Source organism: Abramis brama (assembly GCF_963993115.1).
Source record: "Abramis brama genome assembly, chromosome: 22".
NCBI classification, from domain to species: Eukaryota; Metazoa; Chordata; class Actinopteri; order Cypriniformes; family Leuciscidae; genus Abramis; species Abramis brama.
The window spans coordinates 33,511,416-33,536,061 of record NC_139984.1 but is presented as its reverse complement, the minus strand read 5'-3'; the positions used below and the strand labels follow the sequence as shown (position 1 = coordinate 33,536,061).

The 24,646-nt window shown below is 40.3% G+C and overlaps 2 protein-coding genes across 3 annotated transcripts in view; one reads left to right on the top strand and one right to left on the bottom strand.

Annotated features, from left to right (window-relative positions):
- Nucleotides 1-77: 77 nt before the first annotated feature.
- Nucleotides 78-3,989, bottom strand: ccn1 (cellular communication network factor 1). Its single transcript, XM_084099982.1, has 5 exons — nt 3,719-3,989; nt 2,900-3,113; nt 2,434-2,775; nt 2,078-2,274; nt 78-1,495 (listed from the first exon to the last, which is right to left on the bottom strand). Exons 1-5 carry the CDS (start codon nt 3,764-3,766, stop codon nt 1,193-1,195), a joined length of 1,104 nt encoding a protein of 367 aa, XP_083956108.1. The 5' UTR covers nt 3,767-3,989; the 3' UTR covers nt 78-1,192.
- Nucleotides 3,990-5,000: 1,011 nt separating this feature from the next.
- The window catches only part of ddah1 (dimethylarginine dimethylaminohydrolase 1), a 74,965-nt gene continuing 55,319 nt past the window's right edge, over nt 5,001-24,646 (top strand). The window contains exon 1 of one of the 2 annotated variants that reach the window (XM_084099329.1): nt 5,001-5,384. Coding sequence is in view for 1 of the 2 variants with exons in the window: in XM_084099328.1 (XP_083955454.1) it covers nt 12,475-12,762 (288 nt within the window). In the remaining variant the exon portion in view is untranslated. Of the gene's footprint in view, nt 5,385-12,308; nt 12,763-24,646 lie in introns of those variants that run through there. The other variant, XM_084099328.1, reaches the window with a different exon arrangement.

Here is a 24,646-nt window from a genome sequence, read left to right as displayed (position 1 = left end):
TTCAATCAAGGATTGTCTCTCAATTCTTGCATGTTTCAACATCTTTCCATGAGCATTCAAGGACTCAACTCGAGGTGTTCAGTTCATAAATAAATCTTTTATTTGTAACATATAAAATTAGATCATTTTACACTTTATTCCAGTATGACAATGTTCAAATAAAAGAGCTACATTTGTGATAAATAATATTAATAACAACAATAAAACATTCATTCAACCTTTTCTGATCATGTCGTGGAGTTGGATTCCATTAGCTGCCAAACACTGAGGATGCGTTCGCCCACACCAGGAGGGAGTGTGTGACCGTGGACAAACTCAACCTTGACTAGGTTCATAGTCTACCAGTTGTACGTTTTTTGCATGTGCATATCTACAATTGGGAATACACACATACACACACACACACACACACACACACAAGTCTACAGTTTGGTTCATGTTTTGTATTTAGACATCAACATATACATCAGGAATTGCAATATTTACATCTTTTACAGGTTGCTCCGTAACGAAGCTATAAAACGTAGCGCTCCAGTGTGGAGCGAGTCTTTTCCAAAATGCTGACGCGGCCTCAGCAAACAGTGCACTTCAAAGTCCCCGTAATGTAAGTCCGTAATTGACCATTCGCAAAGACCCGCCCCCTTGAGTTACTGTTGCTATGTCCGACAAGCCACGCCTCTCTCACACACACACACCATGTTCTCACGCAGTGAAAAATACATCGCGGAGCAGAGAGGACACTGACAACACACTGACACACAGGACAGACCAGGGTACTTACTTTCAAATTTGGTCATTTTTTAACGAAATTTCAACAATAAATACGGTTTTGTGGCTCTTTAATGTGTCTGACGGATCGCTCAGTTAAAGCCGCTCGTGAACCGATCATCTCTTCCTTCTAGTTCATTTATAGCATCAAATAAACATGAATGAACATCAGAAGGAATGTTGTTTTAACCGTGGAAAGACGTCAGTACACTCCGCTTTTCAAGTTCAAATCCTCCGACGTTATTCTACTGACTGCTTTGTCGGACAAACATGGCGGATGGCGGATTATGATTGGTCAGATCGCCTGTCAATCAAACTCCCTGCGAAGGGTCAATTCCGTGGGAATCTAGTTACAAGAGGAGTCGATTGGCCGGCGGACATGCCCCCCCCCCCATCGGGTGTCGGGATGGGGATTCCCTTCCGCTCAGTCTCTGAACTTGTGGATGTCGTTGAAGAGTCTGTAGAAGGGGTAGGTGGCGTCGTTGCCTTGGGCGCAGTTATAGGTGCACTTGCAGGACTCGATCATCATGACGTTCTTGTTGAAGGTCTCGCCGTCCTCGCAGCGAAACTTGACTCGGATGGTTCGGGTTTGCTGGGGGCTACAACACCGGCCGTCCACACACGAGCCGCAGAATCTGGGCCGATACTTCTTCAGACTGGAGCATCCGGCGTAAGAGAACTTCACCGGCTGCATCGACTTCTTGGTTCGGTTGCATTTCTTTCCTTTCTGTTGGAGGACGCAAGGATTAGTCACCTTCATTTTATACAGCGCTTTTACCAATATAGACTGTTTCAAAGCAGCTTTACGGTGATAATATGAAATTACAGTAACAGAGATTGTTTTGGCTTTACAGCAGCTCTAGAATAAAGTTATTGTCCAGATAAAGTTAGTTTTGATTTTCTGAATGCATCGCAATTCTCTCTCGAATCGACTCTGAGCTTAGTTTTTAAGAGCAGATGCTTTGGAAACATCCGTACTCTGCTTGCTTCCAATGCCTTACTTACACACACACCACTTGAACCTTCTATAAAATAATCATTCATAAAGTTTGAAAAGGTTGAAGCGAATTACAAGGGTGTTTGCAGTTATCTTGCATCATAAAAGACTTCTGAGGTGAGAGTACATTGAGCATGTGGTTAAAAACTAGCCTAGAGCGCCATCTGCTGTTAAAAAACTACGCTCAGAATCGGTTCAAGAGAGAATGGCGATGCATTCGGAAGATATTGGAATCGATCCACGAATCGCGATGATCGATGGTCCCAGCCCTACGATGCAGTGTGTTCGTGTTATTGAAGTGGCGTTGCTTACCTTAAGGCTGGTGTATGGTGATTGGCTGCACGGACGGACTTCGCAGATCCGGGTTTCCTTCACCAGTTTGCAGTCGCTGTTGTTGTTGGTTATCCTGGTGGAGATTCCCGTGCCGCAGGTCTTGGAGCATTGGGACCAGGGTGTGGTCTGAACTATGCACTTCTCAAACTGACGGGATTCCGGCTGAGATCGGAATGCTGCGAATAAACAAAGTGCTGTTTAAAACTTGATTCGCATGCAAATCGCGTATGCCAATCCAATGTTCAAGTGGGACTAAAGACCCCTCCGATGAACACAATGAAAAAAAAATCCGGGTCACAATGACCCGAGGGACGGATGAGTGTTAAAGATCTTACCAGGTAAAGATTTGAGTCCAGCCTTCACGATGGAGATGAGCTCGTTCTTGTTGGTGAGGTCGCTCTCGGAGTCGTCAACCATTGGATCGTTGCCAAACTTGTCGCTGGATTCCCGATGCTTCCCACTGTCGCAGACCCACTCCTCGCAGCATTGCCCTGGCACTTTGACAAGCCTGGGATTGGCGCATCCCAAAGTGGGAAGGGAAAGCTCTTGCGGGCAAAGCGGGATGCATCCCACTGCCCCGTCAATGCAAGTGCACTGGTGTTTGCAGTTAGGCTGGAAACTCTCCCCGTTCTGGTAGATCCTGCTGTTGTACTCGCACGGTCTTCCCTCAGATTTGGCTGTGAGAGAAAACGAAAGGTATATTTTAAATCTAATGCTCACATTCCACATGCAAAACTCCCCCCTCCTATCCACACATGCTTTCCATTCAGTGTCTTTTACCAAGCGTAATGAGAAACATACCTCGGCAGATGCCTCTGGTGGCCCCGTGGCTGGCCCCGAAGTTGCACTCCAGACCCTTGGTGTGGTCGCACGGCTCGGTCTTGCTACAGTCTTCGTTCAGTTGTCTGGCACACACTTTACAACAACCGCAGCCATCCGAGACCAGACTGACTCCAGGAGTGCATTTGGGAAGCTCCTGTGGGCATGAACATGGCACTGGGCAGCTGGAGAAAACCTGAGCGGAAAAAACAGGACACTTTAGTGACTTTCAAGTCAATAACCATATGTGAAAACCCACTGGGGAAAAAAACATAAAATGTGTGGATGTTCCCTTTCAATGTCTATGGTTTAATGTCTACACTGTAAAAAGTGATCAGTTGACTTAATAATTTTAAGGCAACAGGTTTCCTCAATTTATTTTAAGTAAATAACTTCATGCTATTTTAAGTAAATAACTTAAAAAAATAACTAATGAGGAATTGTCAAGTTCACATAACTTAATTTTTTCAAGTAAGCATGTTTATTTACTTAATAAGTTAAAGGCAACGGGTTTCCTCATTTTTTAAGTAAATAAACTTAATGCTTAATCGAAAAAAGTAAGTAATAAGGAATTGTCAAGTTCACATAACTTAATTTCTTCAAGTGAGCATTAAGTGTATTTACTTACTAATTTTAAGGCAACGGGTTTACTAAAAAAATGAAGTAAGTGAACTGAACACTTTTTACAGTGAGTTTGTGAAACTCAGAAAACTGATTCTCCAATGAATGGGTTAACACTCATTTGGATATCATATAACTTCTATAATAAGCAAACAAACGAGTCGAATGAAAGTAACTTACCACACTAAAGTGCCCAATAAGGATGACGATAACAGCCCAAGCAAACATCTTCGCTTCTCTGTGTACTGTAGATTGTTGTATCAAACGAACAGTTAAAGTCCTCGCTCGTGTAAGGTCGCGGTGCGCTGACTCGTCGCGTCGCGTCGCGTTCTCGGTTAGTGCTCGTGCGTCTGAAGGCGTTCGCGCTCTGAGAATGAAGACGCGCGCGACGCCTCTTTTATACACCAGTGGAGCCTGACGTCACCATCGCTGAACTGTTCCGAAGGAATGCGAGGAATGTTTCTTGGCGCGTTTTCCATCCGAGCTAAGCACCACCCTGTCTAACTTTCTTCTTTTTTTCTCTCTCTCTCTCACTTAAATGAATTTTCCCCTCTCACTGAACACATTTTTTACTGTTTCCCCCTCTATATTTCTCTTCCCCCTTCTCTCTCTCTTTCTCTGCTATTCACGCTTCCTTTTTGGATTTGCGTAAAGTTAATGCCTAAAGAAACCATATATTATTTATCTAAATAAAGCGTTCTGGTAGCATATTCAAATGTGTAAAGAAGCTATTTTGTTTTGCTTTTTAAGGAGACAGATAGCTGTAGTTCTGTGGGTTTATTAAGTGTGCGATTTATTCCATTCATTTTAAAAGAATTTTATTTATGTTGAGGTTCAACATTTCTGTTTGCTACCCCTAGCTAACCATTATAAATAATGTAACGCATTCTCCTATAAAAGCAACCTGTGCGGTAACTTAAAGTTTTTAAAACGACTTTTTTGGTGTGTTTGTGTGTGTGTGTTTGGGGGGTTAATTTTAAGTATTATGTCACCAACATCATCTTACTAACCTGCTTTATTTTGGCTAACGTCATGTAAAAGTTATTAGCCTTATTACTCGGCTTAGAAATATTTGGTCGCCCCCAGGGGTCTATTAATGGCGTTACGCGCGCGCCTCAACCATAAATTAATCCACGGCACGCGCGCGTTCCCTTGTTCAGATCAGCTACGCGCTTTGGGGAATTGTATCAATATTCAGACATCCATTTTAGAAATACAAATGCTTAAAAACTCGTCTATGCCATCATGCACCCTATTCTGTGCGCGTTTAGAGACGATCTAAACTCAAACTTTACGGCTTCTATTTTTGGCTCCGCTCGCTCCTCTCTCTTGACTCAACAGCTCTAAGTGGTTCCAGATGTGGAGCCTGATTCCAGACGTAACAATATTACCATATTTGGTCTGGGCAGTAGCTTGCATTATTAACATTTCTGCTGGAGTTATCCAACCACAAAGCATTCCTGACAGCTTAAAGCGTCCCTACATATGCTCTCCGTGGAGGAAATTCCTCCAGCTAATTTAATATGCATGCAGTCTGTCCATCACAAACTGAAAGAAAAAGTGCAACAGGCATCCAGTTTTCCACATAAGATGTAAAAAAAAAAAAAAAGAAAAAAAAAAGTGCACTGTTTTTCTCTGAGATTCCAAATAAGTGGCATTCCACCGAAAATCAGAGATTAGAAGTTCTTGGATGCACAAACCAAACCGAGTGTGAGAGCAAAGGAATGTACAATTGTGCACTGAATAGCTCTTTCCACAGGCTCTCGGAGAGCAGAAGTGTGTGGACACTGAGACGTCCTGATGGAGAACGCTTGGCACCTGGAGTCAGATTCTTCTCATATCTCAGGTATGGTTTACTTCAACGTCTTTATGGACAGTGCTTGTGGCCACAGTATTCTTTACACTGGGTTGCATGTGTGTTGTTTTCTTCTGATCAGTCTTGTGTATGAAAATGCATCTGATCTGTTCATTGAGATCGAAATCCCTGTGGTTTCACTGGTTTTAGCTGATTTTTCCCAGATTGCGACACTAGATGGTGATGTGCTGTGTCATTGCAGTAAAGATGATCTGTGAGAGTGTTTGACACAATCTTATGTTACCAGTGTTGGGGAAAGTTACTTTGAAAAGTAATGCATTACAATATTGCATTACTCCCTAAAAAGTAAAAATGTAAAAAGTAACTAGTTGCATTATGTAGTTTGTCTTTAAGAAAAGTCATGCGTTACATTACTTTTGCATCACTTTTTCTCTCATGGGCTGGGCATTTTATAACAAAAAGTGCTATTTTTGGGCACTTTATAAATGTAAAGACCCTTTCACACCAAAATTGAAACACATAGTTCACCAATAAAAACAGAGTATAAATATAAATATAATATAAATAAAATAAAATAAATAAAAAGTCATTTTTAGTAGTCAATATAAAGTACATTGGTCAATAAAGTGAGATTAAATTCATGCACATATTTTTTTGTTTTATTTAACATATTTAATTATTGGAGTTTTGCATAGTGTGATTTTGCATTTAACTGATTTTATTCATTTTGAGGAATATTGAAAAAAAATTGTGCAAGTGAGATGAGTAAATGCACGCTCACATTTAGTCTAGAACTACAGTAACCATCATGTTCACACACACACACACACACACACACGACATGAGGACAGGAGAGCTGTCAGTCAATAAATGGGAAAACAAAGTAACTTGCTGTACTTATTTGAAAAAGTAACTGAGATTTTTTGTTGTAAATTTTAAAGGTAATGCGTAACTTTACTAGTTACTTAAAAAAGTAATCTGATTACATAACTTGTAATGCATTTCCCCCAGCACTGCTGGTTACCATGACTGGGTAAAATCACATGTATAACATTTGAATCAAGCAAAATAGTTGATACCTCTGCTGGAAAATCCAGTTTTAGAACATGATAGCACTTTTATTAGAATCTGAATTGGCTTGTAGACCATCTTGGACCAGAACCACACCATCTGAAGCTGGTCAAGCTGTTTTGGATGAAACATGGTGTGATGTTTTATTTTTTAATGACCAGCCAGAAACTAGTTCCCATGTTCCAGACACTGTTAGCTGACCAACAGTTGACGCATGTGGCTTGGGAAGTGTGCAGAGCGTATTTGTTGAGGAGCATGTCAATTTCTGAGCCAATCACCTGAGCTGTAAATGCTGGAAAATGACATCATGGTAATGCTGATTGGCTTTTACTATTGACTATTAGCAAATAATAATTTGCCAGAATACGTAAATGCTTTTAAATGGCTCTCAGTGGTGAAAGATGCTCTTTATATAGTCAAATGGCTTTAAAAACCCAAACCGCTTGGTTTATCAGCATCAGAAATTAGTTTAAACTATCTTTTTTTTCACTATTGTTTATCATTTGAAACCAAACTTCTTTGTTTGATACGCCACTTGCTTTTTATGCATGAGCAAAATGACTGACGGGCAGAGAGTGTTCCTGATTGGCTAATAAAAGGTGAGCTGCTTCTCTGATTTGTTTTTGATTTGTAGTGTCTGTTTGACATTTTATGTGTGATATTCTTCAGCTGTTCAAATATTTTTTAAGGCCACTGTATGTCAGGTGATATAAGTCATAATTTTCTCAATATGGATCTAGGTGGTTACTAGGCATTGCTACTATGTTCTGGGTGGTTACTAGGCGTTGCTAGTATGTTCTGGGTGGTTACTAGGTGTTGCTAGGGTGTTCTGGGTGGTTACTAGGTGTTGCCAGGATGTTCTAGTTGTTGCTATGGTGTTCTGGGTGGTTACTAGGCGTTGCTAGGATGTTCTGGGTGGTTACTAGGTGTTGCTATGGCATTATGAGTGGTTACTAGGTGTTGCTAGGCGTTTCTAGGAAGTTTTGGATGTCTACAAGGCGTTGCTAGGATGTTCTGAGTGGTAACTAGGTGTTGCTAAGTGTTTCTAGGATGTTCTGGTGGTTACTAGATGTTGCATGTTGCTAGGGTGTTCTGACTGGTTATTAGGCTGTTGCTAAGGGGTTCTGAAAGACTAGGAAAATAACTGCTATGATGCTAGAAAGTTCTGGGAAATTACTAATCTGTCTGGTTGCTAAGGGCTTTTTGGTGCTACTGTACGTCCAGTGATACCAGTTGTTATTTTCTAGTGGCCTACGTTGAGTTTCCCCCAGTGTTTGAGGTGAAATGAAGTGTCCAGTGAGAACGTGAGCTCATGAAGGGTTGACATCTGTTCGGGTGCGGGGCTTTTAGGAAACAGTGCTGTCATTGTGTTCTCATTTTTCTATTCTGGAATTACACATCCAGGAACCATTACAAGAGCGTTTTTCATTTGTGTCCGCCGCCATGTTGTAATGGCAAACATAATATTTTCCACTTTCTTCCAGGGCTCTTGGAAGTGCGATTGATTACGAACACATGACTCAGTGGCTCAAGCCCCTCCATATTTCTACATTACGTAACGCGTTATGTTTATTTTACCTCCGGTGTGGAAGTTCTCTCGGATCAGAGAGATGTTATCCAGGTTTTCGGCCCTTGTTTGCTCTGTGGCTTTTCCTCTCATAGTTCACTGAGACTATGCGATGTCATTTCCTGTGTGTGAACTGCTACTAAAATCACACTCGACTCTCCCAGGACCAGCGCTGTCGTTTCAGTGGCAAAACAATCCAAATGTCCTTCAGTACTTTGATTTATAGGCTGTTTTGTTTTTTTGCTAGCCGGCGATAAGCTGATGTGGGCTTCTTTTATTATGGCTATTTTAGACTACTTAAGCCACTAATTTAATAAAAGGACAGTTCATCCAAGAATGACAAAAACAAAGACATGAGGGTGAGCAAATGAAGACAGATTTTCTGTTTTGGGTCACCTGTCCCTTTAACATCTGTAAGACCGACTCTAATTCATAAATCGAAGAGTCATGTCATGTTATTATGGGGTTTTTTTAGTACCGGGTGGTTACTAGGCTGTTGCTAGGTGGTTGCTTAGCGCTTCTAAAAGCCCAGAAAACTAACTGCTATGATACGAGGGTGTTTTGGGTTGTTACTAGGTCGTTGCTAGGGTGGTCTGGGTGGTTACTAGGTCGTTGCTAAAGTTGTCTGGGTGGTTACTAGGCTGTTGTTAGATGGTTGCTAAGGGATTCTGAAAGGCAACACAATAACAACAATGATACTAGGGTGTTCTGGGTGGTTACTAGATTGTTTCAAGGGTGGTCTGGGTGGCTACTAGGCCATTGCTAGGTGGTTGCTAAGGGGTTCTAAAAGCCCATAAAACTAACTGCTATGATACCAGGGTGTACTGGGTGGTTATAGGTCGTTGCTAGGGTGGTCTAGGTGGTTAATTACTAATTGCTAGTGTTGTCTGGGTGGTTACTATGCCATTGCTAGTTGGTTGCTAAGGGGTTCTGGAAAGATAAGTGAAAATAAGTGCTATGATACTAGGGTGTTCTGGGTGGTTACTGGGTCATTGCTAGGGTGGTCTGGGTGGTCACTAGGCTGTTGCTTGAGTAGAGTAGTCTGGGTGGCTACTAGGCCGTTGCTAGGTGGTTGCTAAGGGGGCCTAAAAGCCCAGAAAACTATCTGCTATGATACTAGGGTGTTCTGGGTGGTTACTGGGTCATTGCTAGGGTGGTCTGGGTGGTCACTAGGCTGCTGCTTGAGTAGAGTAGTCTGGGTGGCTAATAGGCCGTTGCTAAGTGGTTGCTAAGGGGTCCTAAAAGCCCAGAAAACTAACTGCTATGATACTAGGGTGTTCTGGGTGGTTACTAGGCCGTTGCGAGAAAATAGTTGGGTGGCTACTAGGTGGAAAATAGTTGGGTGGCTACTAGGCCGTTGCTAGGTGGTTGCTAAGGGTTCCTAAAAGCCCAGAAAACTAACTGCTATGATACTAGGGTGTTCTGGGTGGTTACTAGGTCGTTGCTAGGGTGGTCTGGCTGGTTACTAGGCCATTGCTAAGTGTTGCTAACGGATCCTGAAAGCCCACAAAACTAATTGCTGTGATACTAGAGTGTTCTGAGCGGTTACTAAGCCATTTCTATGTGGTTGCTAAGGGGCTCTGAATGGTTGTCAGGGTGTTGCTATATGGTGGGGTGAAAGGGTGTTCAGGAAAAACTCTCCTAGCAGAAACAGCCTACCTAATGATAATGCTTAAGAACAAACAATAGTATTACTGATGCTTGCCACTAATAATCGGTGTTTAACCGAGTGGAATATTCGCCTCATGATGAGGTTTCACCGTTTACACTGGATCAGAGACATACTTTAGCCATGACATGTGCTTCCTCCGACTGTAAGGAGAAAGTGTTTATCCTGATGACATTCCATAGACGATCCGGTGGAATCGGAGCTGTTTACAGTCTGGATTCTCAATGAGTTTTGTTCAGAATAGTTCCTGAGAAAACAGAATGAAATCATGAAATCACACGCTCCACTTGAACGTCTCACTCCCAGTAAAGCCAGGAGTTTATGAAGTTTATTATAGCAGGAAGACCAGCTTCTCACCCTGGTTTTACAATAGTAACAACAATGAATGTAGATAACAGTGTGTTCTAATGTAAACCATAGATACGATGGTAAATCTTTAGCACAGTAATGAAACCTAGTGAGCTTCAATAAAGAGACATTCTGCTTCTCCAGTAAATGTTATTGTAATGTCCAGTAAATTTTGTGTTGCAAAAATACTATTTAAAATTTTTATATGACCATAAATCTAAACAAGTTGTGTTAAAAATTTGAGGTTGATATCTCAGAAAACGAGCTTTCAGTGAGAGTGTGTTCGGCTGCAGTACCAAACGCTTCCACTAGAGGAACTTCGTTTCCCATTCATTTCCAATGTGCGAACAACACAAGTGTGACTGTTTCTTTCAGGACCATTTAACCTTTTCGAATCATGTCCATGATGTTGTGTGTGTGTGTGTGTGTTCACATAGCAAGTGCCAAAACTTTTACCAAGTTCCGTAACATTCCGATGAAGTAAAAAAATTCTAAAAATGAAAACGTAATATTTTCAGTCAAAATCTTTTAGATATTTGTGCTGGAAAACAAGACAGAAAGACTGAGGAAGAAGCTCATTTTCTGCAGTATGGAGACGTTTGAGATGCACACACACACACACACACTCAGCAGGTTCTGGAACACTAAGGAATCACTAGATGTGTGTAAGCGGATGTTATGCGATGTTCACGCAGAGAGCGCCGTTATAGAGTGTGTTTAGGCCCCGAAAACCAGTTCCAAAAGGTCTTTGAAGCTCAAAGTACATTCATCTTTTACGGCCCTCCAAGCTGTGAACTCCACAACACACATATTTCCTCTCCGAAGGGAAAGCCGGAGGAATGGAAAAACGCAGGGAAAGAGGGAAGGGAATGAGAGGATGGAATGTGGGGCTCCGGGAATGTTTAGACCGGTCTGGATAATTGAGTGGATTTGGAACAAGAAAAGACAAACTTTGTTCCCGGGGTCTGAGGAATGCAGTGAAGGAAGTCTGGAGAACGATCCAGCCGAGCTCGACGGAAAGATGGAGAGACTGAGGAATGTCCATAGAAAAGAGGAATTCCAGCCGTGCACACACACACACACACACACACACACACACGCGCACGCACAGACACACACCCACACACAGACGCGCACACACACACAGACACGCGCACACACACACACTCACAAAGACACACACAAACACACACTCACAGAGACACACACACACTCAAAACACAAACAGACACACACTCACAAAGAGACACACACACTCACAAAGAAACACACACACTCACAAAGAGACACACACCCTGACACACACACACACGCACTCACACACACTCACACACACTTTCCTGCACAGACTTCAGGAGGTTACATAACCACAGTATCTGTTCATAAAGGGCATAAACCTGATGCAACTCTGTGCTCAGTGAGGTGTGTGTTGTTGTTTTGAGTTGTGTTGAGTTGACAGACAGACACACACTCACTCACACTCAAACAGACACACACACACACAGAGAGAAACACACACTCTCACACATACAGATACACATGAAATCGCATACTTCTCTCCTATACTAAAATAAAAAATAAAATAAAAGGTAAAACAACGATTTTGAAGTTGGAGGAGAAAATGAGATGGAGTTTTCAGCCTACGTCATCACCTGACCTTTCCAACGTCATTACGTAATGCGTTAAGTCGTGGACCTGCAAGACGAGCATTTGTGGTTAAAAAGTTTATTTTTGTTATAAAGTGTCCGCTGGTTTGTCTAGATAAGACTCTTATTCCTCGGCTGGATCGTGTCGAGACTTTGAAGCTGCACTGAAACTCACATCTGGACCTTCAACCTGTTGGACCCCATTGAAGACACTATATGGAGAAAAATCCTGGAATGTTTTCCTCAAAAACCTTCATTTATTTTTTTGACTGAAGAAAGAAAGACATGAACATCTTGGATGACGTGGTAATTCAGACGTGAACTCCTCCTCCTTTAAAATGTGTTTTTTAAGGCGGAATCGCATCTAGCCGAACCCTAGAGTTGCTGGCTCACCCTCCGCCTATATTATGAATTGAATTCTAATTTTTTATATATATATATATATATATATATATATATATATATATATATATATATATATATATATATATATTTATTTTATTACATGCTTGAAGAAAAGAAACAACAACAACAAAACATTAACAACAATTATGATTGTCATAACATAATACAACAATACTCCAGAGTCTTTCAGTCTGTAGTTTTTTTGGTTCGCGGCCCTTCGGGAGCGTCAGTGACGTCATCAGCGCGCTGTTTGTTCTCGCCCTTTCAGAGCTCGAGCTGTGTGTGTGTGTGTGTGTGTATGTGTGTGTGTAGAACCACAACAGGCAACAACAACAACAACTAAAAAAAAAAAAAAAACAACCAAACGGTCCAACACACACATCACGCATCCGGAAAGTGTAAAATCCGGCTGTAATGATGTCCGGGTTCGGGCGCTTTACGCACGCCGTGGTCCGCGCGGTCCCTCGGTCTCTGGCCACTGAAGCGCTCCGGACCGGGAACCCGGAGGAGCTGGACCTGCCGAAAGTCCAACAGGAGTACGAGCTGTACGTGTCGGTCCTGAAGCAGCGGCTCGGGCTGGAGGTGCTGGAGCTGCCCGCGGACGAGGCGTTGCCGGACTGCGTGTTCGTGGAGGACGCGGCGGTGGTGTGCGGAGACACGGCGCTCATCACGAGACCCGGGGCCGAGAGCAGGAGGAACGAGGTACGGACCAGAGAACACAAAACCTGTAACAGGGGCTTTCGTGCACTTGATTCAGGCGCGCGCGCACCCGAGTGATTTGATTCGTGTCGTCAATCTTTAATGCTCATGGTTTGTTTTCATGTTTTTTGTTGTGCATTTTCAACACAATGTGTCAAGTTTTACTTTTCCTTAAGCTTGAGGTCAAGGGTCATTCCTGAGCTTTCTCCTTTAGTAACCAGTTAATGAGTTAAATGCATGAACTGTCTGTGAAGTTTCGTGAAAACTGTTCATGCATGTTGTGCAACTTCCTGGCATAAAAGCATGAACAACTTGTGCTGGGATTGACCGGCTTATTGGTTTAAACCAAATATACTGAATCAATATATTGTCCTCATGCATATCATCATCAAGTGAACAACTGAGTGCCATTGAAAGATTCAGTTCCTCAGCATCACTACAGGGATTTTCATCTTTTGCATGCACGTGTATCCAACTTTTCAAGTTTTATCTAATGATGTAATGCATTTTATAGCTAACAGTCATTTGTTAAAATGCATTTTGTTTCCTTTAGTTAAAGCTACAGGATTTTTTTTTTTTATATGCCTAAAGATCAAGGCAAGTTTGATTTCTCATGTCAGGACCCCTTTAAAAAGCTTTTGCATGGGCAAATCATTGCATTTAGACTTATAATGTTTGGTTATTGGTTGTTTACCCCAGGTGAACCGGGATTTGTTTAGCAGTGACTATTGGAAAAATTCATGGATTGTTGCATCACTGAGGAATTTAGGTCAAACTGAAACTGATGCCATTTTAAATGCTCAATTCAGGGAAACGGCAAATGACATAATAGGCGTGCGGAAGTCAAGCGGTTAGACCTGTATTTACTGTCAGCTCTGGTGAAAGATCACGGCCTGTGGCGTTCGCTGAAATGTGAATCTGTTTGCTGTGAATAAACCACTTCAACACTCGACATCTCCTAAAGCACGCATTGTGTCTTTGTGAAAGAAACTTGGATCAAGGTGTTTAGGCCCTGTCGTTCGAGTGCAGTTTGGCTGAAATTAAGAGTACTCTTGATGAGTACAACGAGGGTTGTGTGGAACGGCTCGTTCTTTCAGCACAATTTAGCGTTATCTTAAATCTTGGAGCCGCTGCTTTAGGAACATTTTTTAGCGTCCACACGCCGTAGCTAAGCTAAATGCGCAGTCTGGCGTTTATAAAACTGTCGCCGTTGCCCTGATTCTGAAAGGCTCTGCTGATAAAAGAAAGGGTTTCAGATATAAAACTGCTGCCAGTTGGAGCACAAAAGCTGCTCGTAACACACTGTTGGCCTTTGGCCTCTGTGGAGTTTGTGGTTAGACATTAACCTTGCTTTACTCACCATGTTGTGTAAAATGCATTTCCAAAAATGGGTCATAACATGCTGTGTGTTTTACCACAGTAAATGAGTCCCTAAAACCACTTTCACCATGGTAAACTCCAGTTTCTCCAATTCTAACTGTGTTTGCCTGTTTCCTTGTTGCTCTCAGATGTGAATAATGCACTTTTCAATATTGCATCGTATATCATAGCTCTTATTCTTCTCAGTAAATATGCTAAATGTTACCGAAGTCAAGTTTCTCTTGAGCTTGTCGCTCATATTGCAGTCGCAGCTGTTTAACTCGGACACTAAATGTATTTCACCATCTGCCACAGAGTGTGTGTGAGCTTTCATGTGCATTGATTGGTCTAAATACACACAAACACAATCTTGTTGTTCACTGTTGCGTGACTGATGTTTAGCGACAGATGCATCGATAAATAGCACTTAACTTTGACCCCACGCTACTGAACTATTAATGAATATATCTTCTAAATATTAATATATTTATTTTAACCTTATTTTAGATTTGCCTGTAAAGGAAATGCATAGGCTATATACAATAGAATTAATTTGTTGAGTTCATTCACTCAGCCACACTTTAGTAGATTTGCTTTTGTATGAGGAAGTACTTTCATCCAAGTCTTAAATGGCAACGCTGAAATTAATTTGCAATGCAATCGTCTGATGCAGAAAATTCTGCTGTTTTAATATTTCTTTAGAATTAAAGTGCCCCTAATATGCGTTGTGGTATATTCCCTTTCATGTATGTGTAATATAGCTGTTTGTGAATGAAGTTTCAAAGATCAAAGTGGATAAATCATTTCTGTCTCCTTAAAGAAAGAAGTCGTCAGTAATTTCAGACTTGCTTTCTGCTTAATTTACGTAGGTTTGTAACTAATTTGCATAATGCCCTTCTCTGGTCTTGATTGGCTGAACAGCGTCTCTTAGCCCCGCCCTCAAACACTGTAGTGTATCTGAGACTGGAAGAGTTTGGTTTGTGTTGTTCATGTCGAGAAGACGCTGTTTTCTGCTGACAAAGCAAATCCACTTTGATGAGATTGATACGGTAAAACCCACGCCATCGTTACTGTTCGTATCACTGAGATTCAGATATGATAATGAGCGTTTGGTTTCTGACCAATCAGAGCAGAGTAGACCAATCACAACAGACTGGGCCGTCTGACCAATCAGAGCAGAGTAGACCAATCACAGCAGACTGGGCCATGAATATTATTAATATTCATCTGTTTTGATGTCTTGAGATTATATAAACAATCTAATCTACTCGACCTTGCTGTTCTGTTAGATAAACTCCCTTTAGAACAGAATGTGCATCTGAATGAAGTTTAAGGTCATGCATTCAGATCAACACTGGATTCTGACCAATCAAATGGAGAAAGAAGTTGTTGTTCGTCCTTTTGAGGTTTCGTTTAATGAAAGCCATGAATGTTCTGGTGCTAATAGTGCAGTGATGCTGTCGTGACTGCGTGATTGGCAGAATCGATTTCATTATAAGTTGGCGTGAAGTTTCTGATCTGTCAGTTTCTTCATGAAAGTTTAATGAAGTTTTGATGTGTAAAAGCACATGAGGGGATTTCTGTCAGATAAAATGGGTCAAATGTATTTCTGATGGCGCATTGACTTTATAAAGTGATGATTGATAAACTAGAGTGGATTGTGAGCATTTTCTTTCTGAACTTCATGCAGAATGCTGTATGTTTTTAAAGTGTGTTTGGCAGGAGGCAGTGTTATTATCATCAAGTAAAACTATTAAAGGTGTCATGAGCTGCATTTAAAAAAAAAAATGGTAACACTTTATTTTACAGTGTCCTTGTTACATATGTTACATGTACTAACCATAGTAATAACAGTAAATTATGCATAATTACATGCAACTAACCCTCAACCAAACCCTAACCCTATAGTAAGTATATGTAGTTGCTTAATATTACTCAGTACTTAAATATATAACTACACTGTAACAATGACACCTTAAAATAAAGTGTAACCAAAAATTTAGCAAGATTTTTTACATCAAAAAACATCCTGATTCAGAAGTAATAAGCTATTTTTTCTCCTGTTTTTGAGCTTCTCTTTGAAACACTGGCATCTCATTCAAGACTTGGAAGTAAACACCCACTGCTATGATTGGCTAGCCAGTTTAGCATATTCAAATCATTTTCAACGCCCCTACAATTACACGTGTGGATTCATTTTGAAAACACTTTAACATAGTAGGATGTCCTGTTACTTTATCCTCTACAGTAAAAGACCTGGGTGTTATACTAGACTGCAACCTGTCTTTTGAAAATCATATTTCATATGTTACAAGAACAGCCTTTTTCCACCTTAGAAACATTGCTAAGCTACGTAACATGCTATCAGTTTCTGATGCAGAAAAAATTAGTTCATGCATTCATGACCTCGAGACTAGATTACTGTAATGCTTTATTAGCTGGTTGTCCTGCATCCTCAATAAACAAGCTACAGTTAGTCCAAAATGCCGCCGCTAGAGTTCTTACGAGATCAAGAAAATATGATCATATAACACCAATTTTATCATCACTACATTGGTTACCAATAAAGTTCTGTATTAATTACAAGGTATTGCTACTGACTTATAAAGCCCTAAACGGCTTAGCTCCAGTCTATTTAACGGATCTTCTATCGCCCTATAATCCATTGCGCTCTTTAAGATCATTAAATTCGAGGCTTTTGGTCATACCTAGGATATCCAGATCCACCAAAGGAGGGAGAGCATTTTCACATTTAGCTCCAAAACTCTGGAATAGTCTTCCTGATACTGTTCGTTGCTCAGACTCGCTCTCCCAGTTTAAAACTAGATTAAAGACACATCTTTTCAGCCAGGCATTCATATAATACTTTTAATCTTACAGTTAAATCCAACCTCTAGTTCATAAACGCCGGAGGGGAACTGGCCCCCGACTGAGCCTGGGTTCTCCCAAGGTTTTTTTTTTTTCTCCATTAGGTCACCTGATGGAGTTTTTTCAGTTCCTTGCCACTGTTGCCTTTGGCTTGCTCAGTTGGGGATATTTGGGGATATTTAATTTAATTAATCAATCAACAATACTATTGATCAGCATTACCAAACGTGGACGTTTTCCACTAGAAACAAGCATTGATGTATTATTTTAATTTAATACTGTGAAGCTGCTTTGATACAATCTGTATTGTGAAAAGCGCTATATAAATAAACTTGACTTGACTTGACTTGAAAACTTCAGATGTGGAAAAACATCTCGTTGCATAGTTGAAACATTTGCCAACAATGTGAAGTCTTGGTTGTGGCAAATAAAGTTCAGGTACAGCTCTAGAGATAACTTATATTTCATGTAAACGGAATTATGAATGAATATACCATAATTTGTCGCAATGTTATTCTTATAGGCTATTCAGAGTGAAAAACGTATACATTGTCATTTGCAGAGTCGTGTTTTAATAAAATGAAACGTGTTGAAATGTCTTACCAGAGATTTCCTGGGCCTGAACTATTGTAAAAATAGTATTTACAAACTTTTAAATGATATTTTAAAAAGTAAAAACTTTTTAAATAAAAAGTTGTCAGTTCTACTGTTATTGTTCTATGATTGGTGGTGCAGCTGTGAGACTTCAGAGGGCCAAGCCATAGCAAATCATTGAGAGACAAATTTTAAATGACAGAAACATTCACCAATCATATCGTCCCCTAAATGGGTGGAGCTTGTTATCACTAAGTTTATGACAATTTTCTCCTAAAGGGGAACACGATCAGAGGGAAAAAACGTGCTAGTGATATTCGCTATGCTACGCCATTGCTAGTTTATTATCCACACCGTTTTCTAGATTAACTTTTAAAGAAAAGCTGTAGTTAACTGGCAAAGGAAGATCTACACCAGACCAGAGCTTAATTTTGTGCAGAAAGCCAATGCTTTTTAAAGCATTTCAACTAGAGACGCACCAAAGTGAAAATTTTGGCCGATAACCGATAATTCTTTATATTTGAAAGCCGATAACCGATATATTGGCCGATAAATCTGAATCCAAATTTTTATAGAATTTTTAAGAGCCTGATCACAAAAACAAGTCTCACCTTTAAAAGCCACGTCCCAAAACACAATTCTGATGTTCTCATTAGGATTTTATTTAGCTGACATGACGGCACATAACTGTATTTTCCTTTTTTGAAGTGATTCCAATCATATTTCAAGCAATTTAAAATCATGATGTTGAACAGTCGCATCTGAAGAGTCTCAGCTGAAGGAAATAATACATTATTTATTGGCTTTAATATATCTGACAAATTTTCTTATTGGGCCGATGATGATGACATTAAAAATGAGCATATATCGGCCGATACCGATATGGTGCAGATATATCTTGCATCCCTAATTTCAACCCCAGTGGTTATAAAAGAAACCCTTCGAGGAATTGTCAGTCATTTAAAATCTAATAGGTCAACGGATTTTATTCTGGCCGCCATAATTGTTAAGCTTTATTTGAGAAAACAGTCATTTTGCAGAATTACTGCAATTTATTCCCAAATCCTAAGTTTAATTACATTCATTTAATCCAGTCTAATGATAATACTTATTATCAACATTGGTAATGAGTCGACTTACGTTAAATTTAGTTGGTTTTGTGTGTCATACGTTTTGCAACCCGGCCAGTCGTCCCCATATCCCGCTGAAATCACACTGATTGTGTGATGGTGCAATTATTTGTAATGATGATTTGCAGTTTGTTTTGGTGATTAACTCTTACACTCACTGTGCTGTTGTTTGCTTGTTACATTTCTTGCTGGACACGGTAAGCTAGGCTGATTTTAGGCTCAAGGTTCAAGGGTCGCGGTTCGCTACTGATGATTAAACAGAAGATGAGGCTCACTGAAGCTTTCAGGGTTACAGCGAACGGCTTCCATCAAAACAATAACAAAAGCAGACTAAAACTTTACCGAAACGGAGATATAAAAATAAAAACTCATTTCAAATATCATTAAAGCTGTAATGGAATGTTATTGATACTAAAATAACAGTGTCAGGAGGATTTGATCCAGTGTATGATGTGTAATAGTCCACAACTTCCTTACTTGAGTGAAAGTGCAGATACTGGTCAAATATTACTCCGTTACAAGTAAAAGTTGTAAAGACAGATTTTTGCTTAAGTAAAAGTACAGAAGTACTTGTTTTTAAAAGTATTTAAGTATTGTGATGGTTGTGTGAGTAAAAATAACAAATATGGGAAATGAAACTACACAGATGTCTTAACTTGAAACCTTGTGGTTACCTAGTAACAAGAGGGCTTGTCTATGAAGAACCAATCAAATTGTGGGGGAATTATGTAATGTTTCACGTCATTTTGCCACACCCCTTATTCTGTAAAAACTGTTGTATTCGTGTTCGCTAGTGAGATTCTCAATGGAATTTGTCTGAGATCCTCCGGCCATGGTGTATTATTTTTTTTGGTGGAGATTCTTTGAGAACTGCTCGGGATCTCCTTCAGCCGTGATTAAAGCATTTAAAGGACATTTGCTGAAGTCTGTTGGTTTATTAGATAGGGGAGCAAGCTAGTTAGGGCTAGGTGACTCGACCGACGTAGACGCGCTAGAGTGTAAATACACTAAACGTCGACTGTAGACGCGCTAGAGTGTAAAATACACTAAACGTCGACTGTAGACGCGCTAGAGTGTAAATATACTAAACGTCGACTGTAGACGCGCTAGAGTGTAAATACACTAAACGTCGACTGTAGACGCGCTAGAGTGTAAAATACACTAAACGTCGACTGTAGACGCGCTAGAGTGTAAATACACTAAACGTCGACTGTAGACGCGCTAGTGTAAATACGCTAAACGTCGACTGTAGACGCGCTAGAGTGTAAATACACAAACGTCGACTGTAGACGCGCTAGAGTGTAAATACACTAAACGTCGACTGTAGACGCGCTAGTGTAAATACACTAAACGTCGACGGTAGACGCGCTAGAGTGTAAAATACACTAAACGTCGACTGTAGATGCGCTAGTGTAAATATACTAAACGTCGACTGTAGACGCGCTAGAGTGTAAAATACACTAAATGTCGACTGTAGACGCGCTAGTGTAAATACGCTAAACGTCGACTGTAGACGCGCTAGAGTGTAAATACACAAAACGTCGACTGTAGACGCGCTAGAGTGTAAATACACTAAACGTCGACTGTAGACGCGCTAGAGTGTAAAATACACAAAACGTCGACTGTAGGCGCGCTAGAGTGTAAATACACTAAACGTCGACTGTAGATGCGCTAGAGTGTAAAATACACAAAACGTCGACTGTAGACGCGCTAGAGTGTAAAATACACTAAACGTCGACTGTAGACGCGCTAGAGTGTAAAATACACAAAACGTCGACTGTAGACGCGCTAGAGTGTAAATACACAAAACGTCGACTGTAGACGCGCTAGAGTGTAAATACACAAAACGTCGACTGTAGACGCGCTAGAGTGTAAATACACAAAACGTCGACTGTAGATGCGCTAGAGTGTAAAATACACTAAACGTCGACTGTAGATGCGCTAGTGTAAATATACTAAACGTCGACTGTAGATGCGCTAGAGTGTAAAATACACTAAATGTCGACTGTAGACGCGCTAGTGTAAATACGCTAAACGTCGACTGTAGACGCGCTAGAGTGTAAATACACAAAATGTCGACTGTAGACGCGCTAGAGTGTAAATACACTAAACGTCGACTGTAGATGCGCTAGAGTGTAAAATACACAAAACGTCTAAACAATGACAAAACAAAACAATGACAAAAATTCGTATTTAGAAGACCAAACCCAACATACCCAACATAGAAACACGCGCTAGAGTGTAAAATACACTAAATGTCGACTGTAGACGCGCTAGTGTAAATACGCTAAACGTCGACTGTAGATGCGCTAGTGTAAATATACTAAACGTCGACTGTAGACGCTAGAGTGTAAATACGCTAAACGTCGACTGTAGACGCGCTAGAGTGTAAATACGCTAAACGTCGACTGTAGACGCTAGAGTGTAAATACGCTAAACGTCGACTGTAGACGTGCTAGAGTGTAAATACACTAAACGTCGACTGTAGACGCGCTAGAGTGTAAATACGCTAAACGTCGACTGTAGACGCGCTAGAGTGTAAAATACACTAAATGTCGACTGTAGACGCGCTAGAGTGTAAATACGCTAAACGTCGACTGTAGACGCGCTAGAGTGTAAATACACAAAACGTCGACTGTAGAGGCGCTAGAGTGTAAATACACTAAACGTCGACTGTAGACGCGCTAGAGTGTAAATACGCTAAACGTCGACTGTAGACGCGCTAGTGTAAATACGCTAAACGTCGACTGTAGACGCGCTAGTGTAAATACGCTAAACGTCGACTGTAGAGTGGACTGCTAGAGTGTAAATACGCTAAACGTCGACTGTAGACGCGCTAGAGTGTAAATACGCTAAACGTCGACTGTAGACGCGCTAGAGTGTAAATACGCTAAACGTTGACTGTAGACGCGTAGAGTGTAAATACGCTAAACGTCGACTGTAGACGCGCTAGAGTGTAAATACGCTAAACGTCGACTGTAGACGCGCTAGAGTGTAAATACGCTAAACGTCGACTGTAGACGCGCTAGAGTGTAAATACGCTAAACGTCGACTGTAGACGCGCTAGAGTGTAAATACGCTGTCGACTGTAGACGCGCTAGAGTGTAAATACGCTAAACGTCGACTGTAGAGGCGCTAGAGTGTAAATAATATACTAAACATCGACTGTAGACTTTTTGGGCTTTTAGTATGAATATGTTAGCCTTACTGTTATCTATAAGCCAAAACAATGACAAAAATTCGTATTTAGAAGACCAAACCCAACATAGAAAATGAAAATCAGATTGATGCCAGAATCCAACGCCAGAATGACATTCATCTCCAATGTTGGACAAATGTAGTATTGTGGTTGAAAATGAAAATCGGGTTGAGCGTCAGAAACCAACATCAGTCGAGTTCTGGCGTCAAACCGAAATCAAACCCCTGCAACCAAAATCATCTCCTGACTGACGTTACTACTTTCTACTCAAGGATTTAGACAGAAATGTAGAGGAGTAAAAAGTATGATATTTGTCTTTCAAATGCAGTGAAGTTAAAGTAAAAAGTTTCCAGAAAAAATAATACTATTAATAATAGTAAAGTACAGATACTCAAAAAGTGTACTTAAGTACAGTACTCAAGTAAATGTCCTTTGTTACTGTCCACCTCTGCATGATAGTCAGGTCTGATTCACTAAACAGTGGAATGGCCACAGTTGCTCAATCCAGAACATCTGGACTTTGTCATTGTCAAACTTGGTTTCACGGTTCTGTGTTGATGTTAGTTTCCACTGACAACACTTGAGCTCATCCCTCAACAAACCAAAAATCAGTCCCTCTGGTGCTCTTTGGTCATTTCTGACCGAAAAAGTTTACGTTTTGATTTTTAGAATTTTTTTACTTCATTGGAATGGTACGAAACTTGGGACAAGTTTTGGCACTTGCTATGTGAACACACACACACACACACACACACACACACACACACACACACACACACACACACACACGCACACAAAAAAATCATGGACATGATTCGAAAAGGTTAAATGGTCCTGAAAGAAAGAGTCACACTTGTGTTGTTCGCACGTTGGAAATGAATAAGAGTAATTTGCTCTAGTGGAAGCGTTTGGTACTGCAGCTGAACACACTCTCACTAGCTGCGTTTCCATTACCCTTTAAATTGCGCAAATTGAAATTGCGAATTGAAAATACGCTCAATGGAAACACGTCAATTTCGCAAAAACTCCCATTTATCGCAAAAAAGTTTTTACGCTCACATGAGGTGGTTTTTCAGGCAATTCGAAAAAGAAATATTTCGCAAAACTGCAATTGAAACAGTTTTTGCACATTTACAGTCAGCTGACGTAGATGACGCGGTGTGTTTGGACAGAATACGAGACAGAGTTCTTTATTAAATTCATAAAAGACAAAAGAATTACAGGAATACTGGATTCTAAACCTCAAAGAAATGCCACAATCCAGACCTCGGAGCAGATATGAGTGAGAAACACCTCATACACAGTATAACGGTCTTTCCTTGCCATCAATGCTTGGATAACACGCCTACGTCTCTTTCCATTAATAATAATAATGTCTAGTGCGGTGGCTGTGATATATAAACCTACCAACGTCCGTTGGCATGATTTTTGGAATTACTTATCGCGAGAGGAAAAAAATTACGTTTTAGACGCATAACATCAGTTAATGGAAACGCTGTCATGGAAACGCTGTCACGCTAGTTTTTTATCGATATTTAGAAAAAAATCGCACATTTTTTTTCAGATATCAACCTCAAATTTGGAACATGACTTGTTTAGATTTATGGCTTTGATTTTCTTGCAGTTTTAGAGTAAACATGTTTTTGAAAATATTTTATATTTCATATAAAAATTGAAAATGGTATTTTTGTGCATTTTTCATAACAATAAACGTAAAATCCTTCACTTTTTAATACTTTTTCCACTTCAGCAATAATCTGCCAAGTGTCGTCTCTGAACAGAGATCAATCTTCAGTCTGTCGCTCTAAAGCATTCAAGATTTACCACAGTTTAAGTTAGGAATTTAATGTTCAGGTCTACGCTCAAAAAGTGAATAAATGGATTATAAATACTGCGTAAATATAATTTAGTACCATAAAATCCCCTAAAAATACTAAATATGAAATAAAAAACATTATCGAACTAAAATATAGGCTAGTACATTCATTTAATTAAAAAATAAATAAACTGTCATTTTTGACCGACACATGAAAAACACCATGTCAACTGATGTCAGAAACATGAAACTTCCTCCAAGACAGATTCCAGATTTAAGTGTATTACATTTACATTAGTCATTAGCAGACGCTTTTATCCAAAGCGAGTTCTGAAGAAGTGCAACCTACAAAACGATCCCAGAAAATCATATTACTGTGAACTTGATTTCTGGTGTCGACTGGTTCTGCATTTTTAAATGATGATGCTAATCAGTGCTGTGATGATAAGATCATGAAAGACGCTCTTTGTAATGTTGGGAATGTTTCTCTGGGTTCGTTTTATAGGCTGCACTTCTTCAGAACTCTCGGAGCCGTGTTTTTCTGTGGAAAGAGTAGCAGTAAAGGCATTGATTAGATTAGATTAGATTAGATTAGATTTAACTTTATTGTCATTATGCGGAGCACAAGTGCAGAGCTAATGAAGTGCAGAGAGATAGTGTTCATTATACAGAGAAGTGCAGAAACCAGTGGAGCTATAGCTTACATTGTGTACATTCATACATCATGTATTATAATGTGTGAAAAAACACACTAGCAATATCTTGGATCAATAAGAAACTGCTTCCCTCACAGTAGCATGATAACAAACACACAGGACAGCAGCACGTGTGTGTGTGTGTGTGTGTGTGTGTGTGTGTGCGCGTGTGCGTGTGCGCGTGTGTGTGTGTGCGTGTGTGTGCGTGTGTGTGCGTGTGTGTGCG

Coding starts and splice junctions, on each gene's coding strand:
- ccn1 (XM_084099982.1), bottom strand. CDS start 3,766: ATGTTTGCTTGGGCTGTTATCGTCATCCTTATTGGGCACTTTAGTGTG. Junction 2,776..2,899: donor CACCAGAGGCATCTGCCGAG/GTATGTTTCTCA, acceptor TTTCTCTCACAG/CCAAATCTGAGGGAAGACCG. Junction 1,496..2,077: donor CACCATACACCAGCCTTAAG/GTAAGCAACGCC, acceptor GTCCTCCAACAG/AAAGGAAAGAAATGCAACCG.